Below are 19,328 nucleotides of genomic sequence, written 5' to 3'. Positions count from 1 at the left end.
CAAATACCTATTAGGTGCCTACTGTACACCTGGCCTGGAGTGTCTACAAGAATTATGGGACTCATTCATTCTGTAAGAATGGAATGGGACTTACTGTTTGCAGAAAAATTAAGCATGCTGTTAAGGAGAAAATGAAAAGGCAAAGATTATTAAAAGAGACAGCTCTACTAATGTCTAAAGGGCCCCGAGTTTGGTGTTTGAAAACCTGAACTCAAATTCTGACTTTATAATTTGCTAGCTGTGTAAAGTAGTTAGTCTACCTGCTCTGTATGTCAGCTTTTTCATTTGTAAAAGTATAGGTAATATTACATTACAGAGCTGATGTGAAGACTGAAAACAGTTTGCAATAATTCTTCCAAATATCATTATAGGAGCCTCCAGGGGAAGTCACCCCATTCTTGAGAAAGGCAGCCTTCTGCTTTATTATGCACAGCAGTTTAGCTCCTGATGGTGTCTACCTGTTTGAATAGGCCTTGGGCACTCGCTTTGCAAAATCATAAGGCCCATTGAAGTGATATTTCCCAATGAAAGAGCTAACCAGACAAAAGAGGAACTTGAACTCCAACTCCAGAGCAACAGGCGCAAACAGAAGTCAGCTTTTATAATAGGTTTTCTTTTTCTTTTTTCCCTGGCTTCCTTCCAGACAGCAATGGTCCTGTGGCAGAGGCCGCTTCTACCCAGAATGTACCTTTTTATACATATTCACTTCAGTGTGTTCAGTGGAAGGTTTTTGGCAAAGCTGAATTAAAGTGATTGGCTGCCTTTGAGCAGTGTGCACACAGTCCAGATTTCACAAGCTGAACATGTGATTATTATTCAGGGGGAGGTATTCAGGGATGCAAATTGCAGAAAGGTAAGGGCCATCTGAATTTGCCATTCTTGTCTGGCCCAGTTTAGGGCACTGCATCTGCTCTCACCCCCCATAGGCTAGAGTGAAGAGAACTTAACAATCAGATGTTACATAGGAGCTGCCATTGTTGGAAGCTGGGGTGTGATCATGAGATAGACTGTGGTGGACCCATAAGTGATACTTTGCCTAGGGGCTCCCTGCAACCTCATCCGTGGCCCGGTGGGCCTTTCCCTACATATTGTAGCTTCTTGGAGCTAGTACTAACCTTTGAGGAGGCTCCTTGGGTTCCAATCACAAATCCCTTGTATCATACCTAAGCATGCAGCTAGTTTGGGCCTTAGAATGACTGGCTCCTAGAAGCTCCTTGGATCTGTCACTAGTCGAGGAGAAGAGGCAGGTGCACAGTGCATTTATCTGCACTGGTGCACAAGGCAGCTGCTAGTTGTGTGTGTGTGTGTAGGGTATGTGCCAGTAGTCTTTGCAGGGCCCCAGCCTATATAAATAATCTGAATCCTCCAAAGTCAGAGAGCTAGCCTGGTTCTGGAGGGCCTATGAGAGCAATCAGTCAAGGAGTTGGCATCGGGGAATTTAAGACAATCATGGGAACAGAATCAACCCATAGAGATGAGTCCTGGTGCTCTTCAGGCATCTGGTAGACCCCACGCTCTGGTGAAGGGAAAATGCTTCAGTTGGGAACAACAGGCACAGACGCACATGGGCAGTGCCCCACTTGCTATGGCCCCAGAGAGGGATCGGCAGGGCCCTGCTAGCGTGAGCCTGATGACATGTCGTGGGTGTAGACCATAATCTTCAAAATTCCAGTTCTGGAGACTCACAAAGGGCAGGAGACCCCTCCAGTCCGAAGATGCAAAGGAGCTTCGTGCTTCCCAGAGGGACATGGCCAGCAGTCGTTGTGTTTGGTGCAGGTTCTTCCAGAGGAAAAAGAGGCAGGTTGTTTGAGAGCTCTTGTGGTTTGCCACCTGCCTGGTATTACAATAAACGGTCTTTTGGGAGCAGAGATTGGCTGAAAGAAGGGTTCCCCCCACCCAGATTTGTGGATTTTTTTATGTCTAAGCTTTGATTGTCAAGACTGACAGCTTCCTTCCAACTGAGGAAGGAAGAGGCCTGCCAGTCTCCTTAGATGATGTATCACAGTATTTAGTGGTGTTGAAAATAAAGTAATTTTAGTCACCATAGTTTCTGTTTAAAAAAAGCTTTGCCTCTTAAAACCATCTATCAGTTCGTCTTCAAAGTGGAGAGACAGAGGAAAAGAAATACAATGAAATGAGTGGAAAAGTTAACCATGAAAATAAATGAAAGAGAAAGAATGAGAACAATTTAAAGCATGTAGAAAGTGAAATTGAATCTGACAAAAGAGCTTAACTTGAAAAGAAAAAAAAATTGAAATAATTTGAGTAAAGCCATTTTTCTCTTTTATAAATTTCCTGGACAAAGTAACAACCCAGACTACCTCCACCCCATGTATCACTGTATATACACTCACAGAGAAGTCACCTTGCATTTTGCTTACATCTCTCCCGCTCTGCCTTGTTTGACAAGAGGAATCTCCTGCCAGTTGGCAAAACTAGTGGGTTATTTCATGTCCTTTGCTTTTCTTTATGAGCAAAGATGAAATGTCTCTCCTGCTTCCCATGGCATTGCTCTGATGGACTCAAATTCACTTAACAGAAGATGCTTGCTCACAGACAGTTCTCGTTAGTAGTTAAGTGTGTACTTTGTTGCCACATGTATTACATGTTTTTTGATGACTGAGACTTCTGCTTCAAGAATGACCAGCGTTTTCTGTTTCCTCTTTAGCTCTAGTTTCTGCATTACGAACAATTCATGTATTCATGGACACTCTCAAAATCCATTTGCTGCTCTGAGAATGTCCTGTCATATCTAGCAATGTAATTTTGAAGGATAAGTGTGTTACGAATTCATCTGTGGGCTTTAAAATTTTAGTGTAGAGTTATATTCTTTTCACTTAGGACTCTGTGGGAAAGAGGATACACCTAACCTGTAGTTTATTTTGATTAGAAAAATTATCTCTAAATCCCCATAAATTGTTTTCTTTTTAAAAAAATCATTAAAACATTAGACATGACGCTTGTTTTGCTGCACTAGCCCAAAGATTATGTCTAAGACAGTTACTTTTGGATCAATTGAACTTATAACTCTTTAGTGATTATTATTTTTTTTTAGTTCTTAAAAAATACTAATTGTACTAGCAACTGCCTTCTTTATCAATAGAGCATTTGTTTCATATTGATAGTCTTGGCTTATCTTCTAGCTTTGAAAAGATACAGGATCAGAGTCCATATTTCTGACTGGATTAACTTACCAAACAGTGTCTAAACTAATTTGCCTTTTGTTTCTGCTTAAAACAAAATGGAATGATTCTTTACCAGCATCGTAGTCAGTTGAGGATGCTATAACAAAATACCATAAACTAGGTGGCTTATCAAGAACAGAAACTTATTTCAATACTGGAGACTGGAAGCCCAACGTTCTGGGGCCAGTACAGTCTGGTTCTGGGGAGGGTCTTCTTCTGGGTTACAGACTGTTGATTTCTCCTTGTATCCTCTTAGAGAGGAAAGAGTGAGCTAGCTCTCTAGCTTCTTCTTATAAGGGCTCTAATCCCATTTATGAGGGCTCTACCCTCATGATCTATTTGCCTCCCCAAACACCATCACAATGGGGATAGATTTTAACATATGAATTTTTTTTTTTTTTTTTTTTGGTGGGAGGAACACAAATATTTAGTCCTTAACAACCAGAATATGTTAAGGAACATATCGTTTTGAAATTAAATTTATTATTCATTTAATAATGAAATGTGTTTTCTACTTGTCAGCTAAAGAGTTCGTCAGTGATACATTTTATTTTATTTTGCATCTTAAAAAAATAATGACATCATTGTTTTGCCTAAGTCTCATGTTGTGCTATGTTGAGAAATTGTTCTTTAAAGAAAATAAGTGTTTCAAATATGAGAAAGCTATTCCCTTACACTCTGAAACAAGGCACCAAAAATGTCGCTAGGAGAGTAGATTAGGGAGTTTAATCAACCTTGAAGTGTGAAAGCGATTTTATTTGATGAAACCTGTTATCACACTTGCTCCAACTCTTTAGTTGTGTGCTAATTCCATTAGGAAGAACAGTTTTCTATAACAAAGCTATTTCTAAGTAATTGCTCCCATTCTAGGTAATTGCTACCACTCATTGAACATGAACTGTGTCGTACATGTTTCCCGTATGATAGTTCCTTTAATTCTCACAAAAACCTTATGAGTTGGTTATTATTATTTCTGTTTAACAGATGAGACATCTGCTAGTCAGAGAAATTAAGTGATTTTCATAAATTTCCACATTTATCAAGTAGCAGAGTGAAATCTGACAGATCTGTGCATGCAGTAGTTTCAAAATACATTTTTTTAGTTCTGTAGCCAGAAAATCATTTGGAAACCCTTTATACCTCCTCGTACTTTAAATTGTCACCTAGAGCTTTCATCAGAGGTTTAAAGAGTTGCAAAAGATGTAATTTCTGATATGTTATAAATCTGGATAGTAGAAATGGTTATATTTCTCTTTAAATATAACCTATGCAATAAAAATATCATATTAGTGATATGTCCCATTACTTTTTTAAAAAAGTAATCTTTGGAGTTTGAAATTCTACCTTGTTCATTTTTCCCCCCTGAAACTCATATTTCCATTCCACCACCCCATTGGTTTTTGTCCAGTTATATAATATTTTTATTCTTGAAAATATTTTATTGACAATTCTGTCATACATTTCAGCAAAAAAACAAACAAAAAACCCCAGCACATTTAAATTAAGATTAATTTAAAGATTTTTGGGTGACATAATTCTTTAAGTCATAAAAGATTTTATTTAGAACAAGTTGTTACAATTACTATTATTGGTACATAATTTAACAAACAACATAAATATGTTACACATTTTGACAATAATGATTAATACAGGTGGTAAATATTGTTTTGCAATATTGTATTATTTAATGAGATATATGAGGTTTTCCCCCTTATGTAACATACCCGTGCATGAATATTATTTATCGCTAGAGTGAGAGTTCAGAATGAATTTTAATCCTATTATTGACTTTTATGTATGTAAGCACTTAAAACTGTTTTTCAAATAAATAAATTAATAGGAAGGGAGCACTTTTTGAACTCCTTTCAAGTATATACCAACTATCACATGGTGATCTGTCACAACAACTACTTTTAATGATTAATAGACATTTAAAATACAGTCTTATTTGATTTTGTTGAAAGCAAAGATTGGAAACCTCTTGGTTTACAAAAGTCACTTGCTACCCTGTCATTAGCCTCTTATACAATTTTAATTCCTGGAAATTATACAAAAATTCTTTATCAGGACAGATTAAATAACTACTACTTCTTCCTTTAACTCTTTCACTTATAGGCCCCTGGCTTGAACTGATACTCTCAGGATGGGTTGGGACTATGGAAAAACTATTATGTTCAAAACACTTCTGCCAGCATCATTATTATTTTTCATAAGCTGCTTTTATTATGTGCTTTATAAATATTTTAATCAAAATCTTTGAGCTACATATTTAGCTTATCAAAATATAGATACCATATGCCCTAAACATGGTTAGCTGTGGTGGGTCTCATTGCCCAAACAATAAGAAAATGTATTTCTGTGAGTCTCCATGACTACCATTTTACTTTCTAGTTCTTCCTGGATTGTGAGTATATGCTTTGTATGGAAGATGACACACGAGAGTTGAGCTTAAATTGTTTTGATGGTTCTTATGCCCTAAATTATCTCTGAATCATTTTGGCGACATTTTAGATTTCATATATGTCAATTACTTTAAGAACTAAGTACAGAAACTCCAAAATCATTAAGTAAACACTCACATGTGGCCTCCACAAAGACACATCCAGCCGTTCTTCTCCATCCAGCACCACTGATTGCATGGTATTTTTACCCATTTGCTCTTTGATTGAGGGAAGTATGACATCAACCTATCCGGCAGATTGTGAAGATTTCTAATGGAATATTCACAACAACACTATTCCACTAAACAAAAAAAAAATTAGAATTCTTAGGTTTTCTTTATGGAAATTCATCTATGATTTAATGCTTTTATTGTTTGTAGTTTTAATTCATTTACTCAGCATATATCTATTGAATCACCCTGGTCCAAAACTGGGGATGCCGCAATAAACAGGTGAGCAACACAAGATACAGTGCCTGCCCTCATGTACGGTATAGTACAGTGGGGAGCCAGATGTTAAAGAATCAATCACAAAATTAATAATTCAGTGAAATTATGGGAACTTCTATGAACAAAAGGTGACACGCCATGAGAGCATATAAAATAGGATTGATCTGTCATAGGAGCAGAAAGAGTTTTCTTGACTGAATGACATTTGGTCTGAGGGCTAAAGATTAGATGGTAAGACAGTTGAAGAAGAGCTGTCACAAAGGTTCTGAGATTGCTAGAAACACGTTTAAGGAACTTTTAAAAGCCAGTGAATCAGGGAGATGGAAAGAAAGAGACATGGACATGATCCAAGATGGGTCTAGAGAAGAGATAGGCTACGTAGTACAAAGCCTTCCTTGTAGGAAATTTTCATGACTTTGGTCTTTATCTCAAGACTCAGTGGCCATTGTGGAGGTTTAAGTAAAGAGATAAATAGTTATATGTATGCTGAGAAAACATCACTCTGGACAAGAAAGAAAGCTGGGACATCAGCTGGGATGTTCCTACAGTGAGTGGTCCAAGAGGGAGTTGCTGGTTCCTTGGACTAGGGTGGTAGCAATGGGTTAGACAGGGTGGACGTACTTAAGAGTTAGTTAGGAGGTAAAGAGGTACCATATGTATAAGAGAAATATGACTCAAGATCCAAGGAAGCCTTAGTATCAATGATCAGAGCATGCATTGTCCACAAATCCCAATGCTTGGGGAAGAACTAAAGGTGATTTTTATCCTTTTGTCTTTCATCACTTCCTGTGAATTCTGTCTTTGTTTTACTATTACAAGGCTGGCTGATTGAAGGGATTCAGAATTCCCCTGAAACAATACCATTATCTGAGGATGTGATCTGTTAGGTTAAAAAAACATTTTTGACAATACTTTTCTAAGCTGTGACCTTCGCTGGGCTCAGCCCTGGGGCATGTAGACTAGGTCTTGGCCTCTACCTTTGACATTCTCATTATCCAACCAGGGGTACCTATCCACAGCATCATGGGACAATACGACAGACATTGAGGAGTTAGTTATGAGCATCGTCCTGTGGGAGATTTTGGGGGGACCAGGATGGTACTGTGATGGTTAAGAGAGCAGGCTCTGGAATCTGGGTTTGAATTCAGAAATATCCATTTACTAACTTCCTTCTCTAAATCTCCTAAATTGTCTCATCTAAGACTCTAAGACATGGGACTAGTAATAGATTATTGATAAAGTGGTTCTAACAATCGGATGGCACGATATATGAAAATCATCAATTGGCTGGGCACATTTATTAACTGCTTAATAAATATAATAATTTTAGCTATTATTGTAAGGGAGGGGCCAATTAGCCTTCTGGGTAGAGTCAGGAAAGGTTACAGTGCAATGCTTTATATCATATTTAAAGGGTATATATAGTTGACCTTTAATAAATCCTTGAATAAGGAATAAATATTTTATGACAATAAAATAATTTTGTGAGCATTTATTATGTTAGGCCATGCTATGCGCATTCTAAATATATTTTCTTACTTAATTCTTATCTGACTCTAAGAAGGAAATATTATTATCACATATGGGAGTCTTGAGGCCCTAAAATATCAATTACTTGCCCAAGATTACACAATAAATTGCCAAGCTGGGATTTAAATCCAGTCCAGACCAATCCAAAGCTTTGCTCTTAACTTCTACAATCTTCTTTACCTAAAAGCTTATACCTTTTCGAAGAGGTTGTACCTCTTTGAAAGTTGGGAACGACTGGTATACGAAATAAAGTCACATGGGGTATGGATCTTTATTTGTTGTGTCACTGGGAAGAGATCGAAAGGCTCTTGGCTTTGGGGGAAATTTCAGTGGCTTGTGGATGTTTAACAAGTTTCTTTCTTGTCAAAGTCTGAAAATATGAGATTTTTTTTTCTTTTTGTTTTCATCTGCATTTTTTGAAACCACAAAGTATCTTGTTTTTCAGGTAATCCACTACAAAGTGAAATACATCAAAAGAGTTTCATCTTCATATTAAAGTTGGGACTTTTAAGGCAGAGGAATTAGTTACATTTTTGAAATTGTTTAGTTAATATCATCAGAATAATAGCAAGGGATCCAATATTTCCACATATTTCATTATGTCATTCATCACAAAGAGGAAATATTTTTACTTTTCAAAGATATATGTTTATATATAATATGATAATAAGTACATGAATAATATACATGTCTTGCTATAGATTTGAAAGAATACTGACAAATGTGTTGATGAAATTTTGGCTTATTTTATGAACTCAATTTTAAACAGTTGGCTTATTGAGTTCTGCATTAAAAGGCCATTTAATGAATTGCTTTTATTGAGAAATTCATCTACTGAAATAGAAATACACACCACCCACAAAGGTCAAAGAGATATATGCTCTTATGAATACTTCAATCCCATGTTTAACTGAAATCTTTTTTCTTTTCTAGCGTTTGTTCCAATTTGACATCATACATGGCTACAGATGGCAATGTTCTCGTAAGTACCCTTTGGAACGCTCTGAACTTTAGATATTGTTAGTTTGATGAATGAGTTAGAAACTAGAAGGGTTGATTTTAAGTTTGGCTAGCTACTGTGTTTCCCTGAAAATAAGACCTAGCCAGACAATCAGCTCTAATGCGTCTTTTGGAGCAAAAATTAATATAAGACCCAGTCTTATTTTACTATAATAAGAGACTGGGTATAATAAATATAATATAATATAATATAATATAATATAATATAATATAATATAATGCAATACAATATAATATAATACCAGATCTTATATTAATTTTTGCTCCAAAAGATGCATTAGAGCTGATTGTCCATCTAGGTCTTATTTTCCAAAAGAGCTGATTGCATTAGAGCTGATTGTCCATCTAGGCATTTATTGACTTCCATTTCATTAGTTACAATGGAATGAAATAATTCTTTGTTAGGTTTCAAGGTTTTGTTATGATCACCAAGCATTTGTTTAAGAATTCTAGGTATTTGCTTTTAAAGATCAAGAAACATAGCTATGATTTTAATGTATTGTACATAAGTTATCTCTGTGTTTTAAGTTAACTGGTACTAGTGCAACCTCTATGGGAACAAATTCTGTTAATTATTACACTGAAATTGTAGATTCCTTTAAAAACGATTTTATAGCCATAAATTTGCCTAAATTAGGTAGATCAACTGATCAAGTATATTATCTCTATTAGAAGAGTGATATGGGGTAGTGTGGGATTGTATGGTATGCATCTTCTGACAAATCTAATGACCTCATGAGAAATATGTAGCTTAGAGTTTTTGGAATAGAGCCAAAAACAGAATCAAACTAGGGTGTTGAGAGAATATAGTATAGACTTCTTGCCAAATAAGGAACATGGGCAATGGTTTCCTGATGCAAATTAGAAAATGGATGTCACGGAAGGTTGTAGTAATAGTGATGGGGTAATTGAGTGAACTAGACAGCTCCTGGAAGGGACCTTACTGAAAAGCAGGGCAGATGATAAAGTCTCTGCTTACTTTAACAATTTCATATCCCAGAAATAGAGGAGGCGATGAGAACACTTTCATTCTGATGCTAATTTTAAATGAGGAGGAAAATAGCTTGCTAATGATGAAAAATGGTGGAAACGTTGGGAGATAGGACTGCAGAAAACTAAAAATGAAAACAAATTATAGTCAGTTATGAACCCTAGGAAATTTGCCATCTAAAACTGACAGAGAAGGAAGTGTGATCCCTTGGACACAAATGGGTGGGTGTTGTTTTGATAATAGAAATCACATGAAGATAAAGAAGAACAACTAAGAGAAGGAATGTGGCCACAATAGGAGACATTGGCTAAAATTAGATATAAAAAATATGTACAGGATGTTAAAGGAGTCTCCTACAGTCAAGGGCAAAGCAATAGCACAGATCTGTAAAAACAGAGTTAGGAAGACTAAAGTTCAGAGTATCCAAAGTTTACGAAAAATTTTAAAAAGAAAAAATGCATGTGATTATAAGCACATGTGTATGTGTTAGAAGGAAAAACAGGAAATTAAAAGGAAGAAATGAGATTATTGGATCCTTGAGAAAAGTAATGCAGTGTTTAATTCTTAACATTGCCTCTCCTTTTCCACCGAAAGAACATAGTCTTCCAGCGGGAAGGAGTTCATCTTATATGCTTAAAAAGAAATGGAAATTAAGATAAATGAGCACCTAATCACTTTAAATTAATAAATTCATTCATTCAAACATTCATTTAATGTTCACTAATTACTTCTGACTCTAACATATATCATATCAGTCACTGTACTAGGCAGGAACTGGACATATAGCTGCGATTGAAACAAGTTAAAATCTCCACATCTTTAAAAACAAAAAGCGTAATGCTGGGGATTGGAACAAAGACTGCAGATGTGGTTCCCTGAGGACTAACATATCATCCATGTAATATCCCAATCTAGAGCCTGTAATCTCGGTTACTGCTGTAACACGTAACCTGCTTCCCTTGGACCTGTGCACAAGTGGATTCTGTTCTTCTTGGTGGGAACTCTGGCTATTTAAGGGTCATTTTCATTCCATGAGCCAGGCTCCACTCCTAGATTCAATCAGCTCAGCTCTCCTTGTGTGTCTATTTCCCTGTTATTTTTATCTCATGGTTGATGAGTCTGGACAATGCTACTTAACGTCTCTCTTAAGCATTTCTTCCAGCTGCTTTTCAGTGGTTACCCTACTTTATCTTTCCATTCAGAAAATTAGTTCAATTTTCTGCTGTCATTTGTTCTCTAAATAAAATGTAGCACAGGAGACCTATTTTTATGCTAGGCAGTTTCAGTAGGCTTGACACATTTGACCTAATCACATCCCGAATTACACTTCATTTCCACTAAATAATATTTATTGCGCTCTGAGCACTGCTTGGAATCAGGTTCCAAGACGAGGAATTTACCATCTGGTGGGGGAGGGGGCGATACTTTTAGGTGTTTTTGTTGATCCAGATCTGATAGTTACCGTTGAGGTTCGTATGGTAAATAGTGCTAATAAAATTGCTCAAGAAACTAGATGCTAAGCAGTTGAAATGTTATTATGTGTGTAGTAGAACAGCTTTGTTCCTTTTTGTCAAGTTGAGCTGGCTGCATTTGATCGCATTCTTTTCTCTCCTCTGAAGGGAAACAGAAGAATGTTCAAAGCTAAAACTTCACATAGAATCCAAGGTATTAACTCGCCAGGTTCTGTTGGTTTTACTTCCTACATATTTTCCCACCTTCCCGGACACAACACGTGCCCTTCTGTCTGCCCACTGGGCTCTTTTGTGTCTGCACCTGCCCCCTCCAATGCACTTGCCACAGAGCAGAGTGGATTTTCCTAAATGCAAATTTGATCGTGCCCCTCACCTGCTGACATCTGTTCCATGGCTTCTCATTGGCTTTTAGGTAAACTTTATACTTTCAAGCGTAACTTCCCAGGCCCTGAATGATGTGACTTGGGTACTCTGAACGTGGTTACCCCCCACACTCCGTGGTTGATTCCCATTGGATCTCACCCGCATTCCTATATCAGGTTCTCTTAGGCTCAGGTTTTTATCTTTCAGGTCATTGTTTTTATCAAGTCGTGGGGTGCCTCTCCTGGCTCCCCCATTCTGGGTAATTGTTATAATGGGCTACGTTACAGCACTTATGTGCAGACCTCATTATCCTTGTTTAATTCTTTGTCTTCTGTGTTTGGCTGTGCAGGAGCTTGTTTGCCATTGAATCTCTAATCCTTGACACAAGTAATTGTGCAATAACTGGTAGCTGAATACACAAAAGCCATAATTTTCCAACTTTTTGGCCCAAAAGAAATAATTAGCTTAATCGCCTTTAGAATCTGGGTCATAGTTTGTTGGGAAATGTTTAACATAATGATTAGATTTGGTACAATCCCTAAACGTTTCTAAGAATCCATCTGTGTAGTGCTTCATATTGCTAAGGCTTTCTGTACCTCACACTGCAGTGATACGAAAGTATTATACACTAAATCCGTATGCATAGTTTTCTGTTATGATTAGTTTCTCACATAAATAAATAAACAAATTAGTAAATAGAGATAAATAAATAAAAAACTAGCATATATAAATCTTAAAGGCTTGGTTAAGATAGTTCTCTGGTCTCAGATTTTAGCAACAATGTTTTAGCTAAAGAAGGAACACAGCCCTAATTTAGAATGACAAGTCTCAGAGGGAATGTGGCAAATCATCTCTTTCACCATCGCACAGCATTCTTTTGCCTAAAGCTCCTGAGATTTCTTACTTTCAGGGAAGGCTCGTGTGGGGAAGACATGTCAGAATTATCTTAGATCAGGACTGTATGACAGTGTTTTCTCAGGAACTCTTTAAAATCAAGTCCCTTCATTAAATACCGCCTGAAAATAAAATGGCAAGTGAAATCTTTTTCCTGAAACAAAAGTCTCTGCTTGTAAATCCTGGTTGCTTCGCTCAGTTTTCATGCTGAGAAGGACCAGCTCACTGAATGCAAACAGACATCTACTTGTGTCACTGTGGCTGGGTCGTCTGCTGTTGCCCGGACTGTCATCTGTGGGATGATCCCTCCAACAGCAATCTGGTCCTTGTGCTTTCTTCACAAGGAAACTGTGAGTAATGATACTCACAGAACATGTATGGCCTGGTCTTGTTGTGTACTGTGTGCCATGAGCAGCCCAGACATGACTCTGAACCCCATGGAAACCTGCCCTGCCCCTCACTCCATCTCTGTGCCTGTCCTGTGTGTCTTAGGGATGTGGTAATATTCAGGGGTGAAGTGAGTAATCTATTTTTCACGTTTTTGATCAACCAAAAAAGAACCGAAATTTTGGCAGCTTCATCATGTTTTTAGAGTCCATCAACATAACTCTCTGTGGAAATGGCTGTGCCCATGCTGCTGTGCATAAGCCTGACACACAGATCAAACTCGGGAAGCTGTTTAACATCGCTGCTGTCCCAAGTAGGGCTTGAAGTGGAGAAGTGCCTGACAGCTGTCCCGGGAATAGATTACGGGGTATAGATTTGTTAGCTCCCATTGGAAAACTGCTGTCCCTCCTTTCAGCCCTCCTTCACCCCATGCATTTCTATTTTTAGGTTCCAGATTTTTAGTATTTGGAGGATATGGTTAAAACAGGATACTGGAGAAAGCTACTGTGGTTTTTGAGGAAATAGTATTTTAGATAGAAGTAGAGATTTGTTTAGCACAAGTCCATTTTACCTTCAAGGAAATACCAAGGGTCAACTCTCAAGGTGGGTTCAAATTTTGTGTCAGATCAACCCCAGGGATTTTTATCTATGCACGTGCTGCTTTGGGATGAGAAAGGTGTTAGAGTGACTTTTATGTTGCTTGAGTCTGCTGATGTTATTTACTAGTGGAGGCATTTTTCAGCTCTGAGTAATTAAGTAGTAGAGGGCTTTTTAGGCAGAGGCCTGACAATTAAGTTCAAGAACTTGTTGCAATGATGTTACTAACCTTTTTTTGACATCAGAGGGATTATTCATTATGAATTTGTACCAGCTAGACAAACAGTTAGCCAGGTGTTTTACTCTTTGGAAGTGCACTTTTTCGAGGATGAGTTCTCAAACTTAATTGTCAGACCTCATATTTGTTAAATCTCCATTTGTGCCAGGCACAACTAGTAAGGCACACAGGAAGTAAAAATTGATATAAGACACAGTCAATCTTTGGGTAAGTATTCACTGAGTGGTCCCTAAGTGTCAGGCCCTGGGCTAGGTGCTAGATTTTGAAGTAAGGGCATGTTTAAGAACATCAATTCTGTCTTGACATTTTGTCTAATCATTGACTCTAAACAGAGTTATAGTCATTCAACCACAGAGCTGGTAAACGAGATTTGATAAACTTTAAGAAGCAACATGAAGAGGGATAGTGATTGAATAGAAGGGTGGGACAGGGGAAAGGGCTTATCTGAGATTGCTCACAAGTTTGGGTTGCACCTGGGCAGACAGTGCTACTACCATGTATGTACCACATAGATATGTAAACAAACAAATGATAACATCCATTTTAGAGGCATCAGCAAAGCATTGTGGGAAAATGGAGGACAGAAGAAGTAGAGTAACATGGAGTTAAACAGTAGGCTTAGGAATCTGACTAGCCTGGGTCCCAGTCTTGGCTCTGCTACTATATTTGTGATCCGAGGGGAAGTTATTTAACCACAGCTAGATGAAGTTCCTCATTTGTGGAAAGGAAGATAAAAACCATACCTACCATGAAGATCTTTGGGAGATAATATAAATCAATTGTTAGTGGCTATAAATACATAACCCTGAGTGACCGTAAGATTATTCTAAGAGCTAACTGCCTTCTAAAGTCAGAGAAGGCTTCAGGTGGAGGTGGCATTTGACCTGGGTCTAACATGATGAATAAGCTTTAACCAGATGAAAAATGAAGGAAGGAAATAAAGTATTCATAAGTATGGAGTTGTTAAAATGCCTGACATTTATGTAGAATAGAAGAAAAGTTGAAGTTGCCAGGAGATGAAATGGACAGATGTTGTGGTGGCATATTGAGGCTACTATGGGGAAGGGACTTGTGATTTGGATTGTGATTTCAAAATGGAACCTTATAAATGAAATGACTGGCTTGCATTCAATACCAGTTTTGTGAGTTCACACTTTGATACCCCCCTCTGTTGCAAACATAGAGCAAAGATAGAAACATAGAAAACCACTAAAGCAGAGTTAGGCTCAAACACACTGTAATCAGCTCTGTGGATCAGAAATGAATCGAGCATGACTGAGCTATGGGCCCAACGAGCACCTTGTCTGGAGGCTGGAACTAGTTTGCCTCCTGTCCCAGAGTATGGGGGTGAAAAAAATGCTCCACTCGTGCGTGTGAGGAGAGCTACTTCTGATGACAGTGATAAATGGGGGCTTTCTCACCTGTGAAAGGGCTAAAGATAAAAACAGTTGGGAAACCAGGGCTTGGGGTAACCCCATAGCTGCCTGAGGGTCTAGGGAGGAAATTAGGGAACACAGCCTCGAAATCAGGAAAGAACCCAGTCATCAGCTAGATCAGTGACTGGATGTGCAAGATTCTCCCCGGGACATGATTGTAGGACTGATCATACATCAGGTGGAAGCAACCTCCAAACTGATAAAGAGGGAGCCATGGGCACAACGGGAGAAAAGAAAGTGGGGAGGGAGGGGGGTGGAGAGAGAGAGAGAGAGAGAGAGAGAGAGAGAGAACACTAAGCACTTCCACTCACAATCCTGAAAATTTAAATTCTAAACCAGATTTTTAAAATGCTAAGAAAGATAGAATATAGAATAAAAAATACAAAGATAACTTTATTTTACGTGAAACCAACTTTTTAAAGCTTGAATGTGAAGATCGTTGAAAGAATAGTCTTCAAGGCTATGTTTATTTCTTCAATTCCTATTTAATCCCAACCCACTGAAATTTGTCTTCTAGACCAACTTGACACTGAAATTGTTTTTGCCAAGGTTTCTAATGATTTTTTTCTTTCTCTTTTACAATGGCAACAGCTGATGGTTTAGACCCACCTTTCTCTTGAATCACTCCCTCACTTCCACGACAACCACTCTCTTGATTTTTTTTTCCATTGCCAATTTCCATTGGCAATTCTGCTCAGTCTCCTTGCTAGGCTCCTGTTGCTTCTATGAGACATATTGTTTTTCCTTCTGCTTCTGCTTCTATGAGACATATTGTTTTTCCTTCTGATTCTGACTTCAGTCCTCTGTCATTCTACATATCTGGGTGATCTTATCCAAACTCAAGACTTCTACTCTCTATACACTGATGAGGCCCAATGGTATATCTTTATTCCAGATTTTCTCCCAATCCCTAGATCCTTAAATACTATATGTACTGAATAGTTCCACTTGGATGCATATGTACATATGTACATATGTACCTCAAACTCAATATGTTTACTACTGAATATATATATATATGTGTGTGTGTATATATAAATACCCCCAGACACACATATTTAAATAAAATATATACACATATAAACATATATATACATATATACACATATTCACACATATTCAAATAAAATATATATTGATATTATATATAAAACTACTTTTATTTAAATACATAAATATATATTTAATAAATATATATTTAAATAAAAGATGTTTTTAACTGTGATCTCTATAGTGATGTCAGAAACTCCAAAAATTTCCCCAGCACTTTGCTCCCCCTCACTGTCTGCATTCTAACTCCTGCTGCCCACCCTCACCTCTCCCTGTCCTTGCTCCCTTCTTTTGCTCCTGTCCTCCAAGCCCCTATCTCCTCTCTCTTTCTTCTCCCCCTTCTTTCTAGTCCTCCTTTAAAAAAATTTTTTTTTAATTTCTTCTATTTCTCTTCTATGTAGAATGCACGGTGGCATCCAGATTCTTCTCAAAGTCTAGTCCTTTCTCCCATCCTACTTTTTATATAACATCAACAATAAAAGCAATACCTTAACAGGCTACTACTTTGGGAGTTTTCTTCTTGCAATAACGATTTGCATTTTACCATTTACTTGTGTGAATTTGGGCCAAACACTGAACTTCCATTTTCTCAATTTTCTCTTCTGTAAAATGGGAGTAAAAATAGCTCGTAAGCCATAAATATAAGAATTCAGTTTGGGTATTTATGACTCAGGATAGTGCCTGGCACATGGTAAACGTTATATGAGTATAAGCTTTATATATACAGTGGGTGCCAAAATAATGTATACACATTTTAAGAAAGGAAAAAACTATTAAAATTGTGATACTCAATATATACCAAAAACAAAAGATGAATACAAGCCACGTTTGACTTCTGCAATTACAAGAGGTGCTCGGTGGTTACCATCAGCATCCAGACGTTTCTGATTATGGCAAACTACTGCTTGAGCAACGTTGACCATCTCTTAAAATGTGTACACATTTTTTTGGCACCCCCGGTATTTCTTAGCTGTTATTGCTTACTATTACTGTCTTAATAATATACATTATTATTACTATTAGAATCTATTATCTGTCTCCATTTTTCACTACTAAGGATTTAAAAAATATTTATTTATTAAGTAATATTTAAGGTAGGTAAATATTCTGAAAAAAATAAGCAAGTTTTTCATGTATTTTTGTAGGTAAAATTTTAATAATTAAAAACTTTAAAATTCCCTTTAAAAACCTGAGTTTTACTTCTAGGAAGGAAGAAAGATACTTGTGGGGAAAAGGTGTTTGTGGAGAAACATCCTTAACAGCTCTATCTACTGAAGTTTGCTTGGCTCTAAAATATTTACGAAATTTTGTGGTTTTGTTAAAGGACTGGGTATCTTGAAGCTGACAACAATGTGAGGTGTTACACCATGGAAACTGGATAAATACTACAAATGAGGGACATTTATTAGCATGTTAACAATTCTGTTAAAGACCAGGATCATTATGAAGTTTGATGTAATGACAAACTATCTTACTGTGAATTTTAATATATCATGGGGGTAAATTGTACCTGCAAGGTTTGACAATTACTATATAGATCAGAAGTCAATATCATAATTATCCTGTAATCTGGGTGTTAGTGCCATCATGCAGTGTCAAAGGAGGACCCTTTGTATATTTTGTACTGGTTCCTTCATATGTGTATGTGTGTTTTTGAGTGATTAGTGGCCAAAAGAATTTTTAAGGGGGCTGGTACGGTGGCTCAGGCGGTTAGAGCTCCATGCTCCTAACTCCGAAGGCTGCCAGTTCGATTCCCACATGGGCCAGTGGGCTCTCAACCACAAGGTTGCCAGTTCAATTCCTCAAGTCCCGCAAAGGATGGTGGGCTCTGCCCACTGCAACTAAAGTTGAACACGGCACCTTGAGCTGAGCTGCCACTGAGCTCCCGGATGGCTCAGTTGGTTGGAGCCTGTCCTCTCAACCACAAGGTTGCCAGTTGGACTCCCGCAAGGGATGGTGGGCTGTGCCCCCTGCAACTAGGCTGCGCCCCCTGCAACTAGCAACGGCAACTGGACCTGGAGCTGAGCTGCGCCCTCCACAACTAAGACTGAAAGGACAACAACTTGAAGGTGAACAGCACCCTCCACAACTAAGATTGAAAGGACAACAACTTGACTTGGAAAAAAGTCCCGGAAGTAGACACTGTTCCCCAATAAAGTCCTGTTCCCCTTCCCCTCACCCCCCAAAAAAGAATTTTTAAAACCATCTTAAAAAGTGAAAGAAAAGTACTTTTTTTCAATCAAAAGAAAATGTGTATTTAAAGGAAGAATTTCACCCCAACTTCAGAATGTAGAGTAATTAGCTTTACCTACAATATCCCAATGGGAAAAATAATCGTGTGAGAAAAATAGCTTGCTAGGCTCTGGATATTTGTGAGGAGAATGAGTTATAATTCCCCTATTGAAAAACTGTCTCATAAAATGCTCAACTGGGTGCTTGGCTTTTTTTTTTTTCACTCACCTAGTGAAAAAACCACATGTAAGATCTTTTTGAAACTGACTAGTTGGCGGGTTCCACTTCCTGTTGTGAGGCGTATGTTGTATCTTAAACTCACTAAAGTTCTTGAGATTGTTTTCATTCTCTCATGTAAAGTAGTGTAGGTTTCAGATGCATATATATCAAGTGAAACTGAAACTCCCTATAATTTGTTATTTCTATACTATGAAGTCTGTTTCTGGTTGAGAGAAACAGTTTGAACAGTTATATAGATTATAAATTAAATTGCCTTGGGAGAAGTGCTATCAGAGGATAGTTGAGTAAACTCCCTTGGCTCCCTTGAGAAAAGTCTTAATAAAATCCTTTCTTGATGTTGGGTCATCACCCTGTTTGAGGTATTGTTCTGTGTAGAGCTCCCATACCTCATCCAGCCTAGACCGAGGACATGAATCCAGTGTAGACCAAGGACTGCTTCTGGCCGATATTGAGACAAAGCCTACAGTTGGATTTGGGGCTTTCTCTAGAATCAGCCCTCAGGTTGCATGACGGAGCTGGAGTGCATCCAGTTCCTCTTGGACTTTGTAAGGGATAGGTGGAGGAGATTCACCAGGGCCCGGTCAGGAGATATGGTATGAGCGCTGCTTCCCTTCACAGATCCTACAGTTGTCCTCTCCTGACTTTCCTCTCTCATTCTTTCTAAAGCTGCTCTTTTTGTATGAACTTCAGCTCTATTTGTAATGCGATTTCACCTTGTTCTTCTGGGGCCAGACCCTCTAGAAAGGCCTCTGTACAATTCTCTCTGTTTCTTTTCATTGCCCTGGTTCTCGGTTTGTCTTGAG

General features: G+C 37.8%; 1 protein-coding gene across 7 annotated transcripts in view; it reads left to right on the top strand.

Annotated features, from left to right (window-relative positions):
- Positions 1-19,328, top strand: part of IPCEF1 (interaction protein for cytohesin exchange factors 1) — a 151,427-nt gene that overhangs the window by 57,809 nt on the left and 74,290 nt on the right. For all 7 annotated transcript variants that reach the window (XM_019749258.2, XM_074333724.1, XM_074333722.1 and 4 more), the window contains one exon: positions 8,539-8,587. In XM_019749258.2, coding sequence (XP_019604817.2) covers positions 8,564-8,587 — 24 coding nt within the window. In that variant the 5' untranslated portion in view covers positions 8,539-8,563. The remainder of the gene's footprint in view (positions 1-8,538; positions 8,588-19,328) is intronic.

This window comes from Rhinolophus sinicus, linkage group LG05, assembly GCF_036562045.2.
Source record: "Rhinolophus sinicus isolate RSC01 linkage group LG05, ASM3656204v1, whole genome shotgun sequence".
Classification (NCBI taxonomy): Eukaryota; Metazoa; Chordata; class Mammalia; order Chiroptera; family Rhinolophidae; genus Rhinolophus; species Rhinolophus sinicus.
The sequence above is the reverse complement of the archived record's forward strand: the minus strand, read 5'-3'. Positions and strand labels throughout refer to the sequence as shown.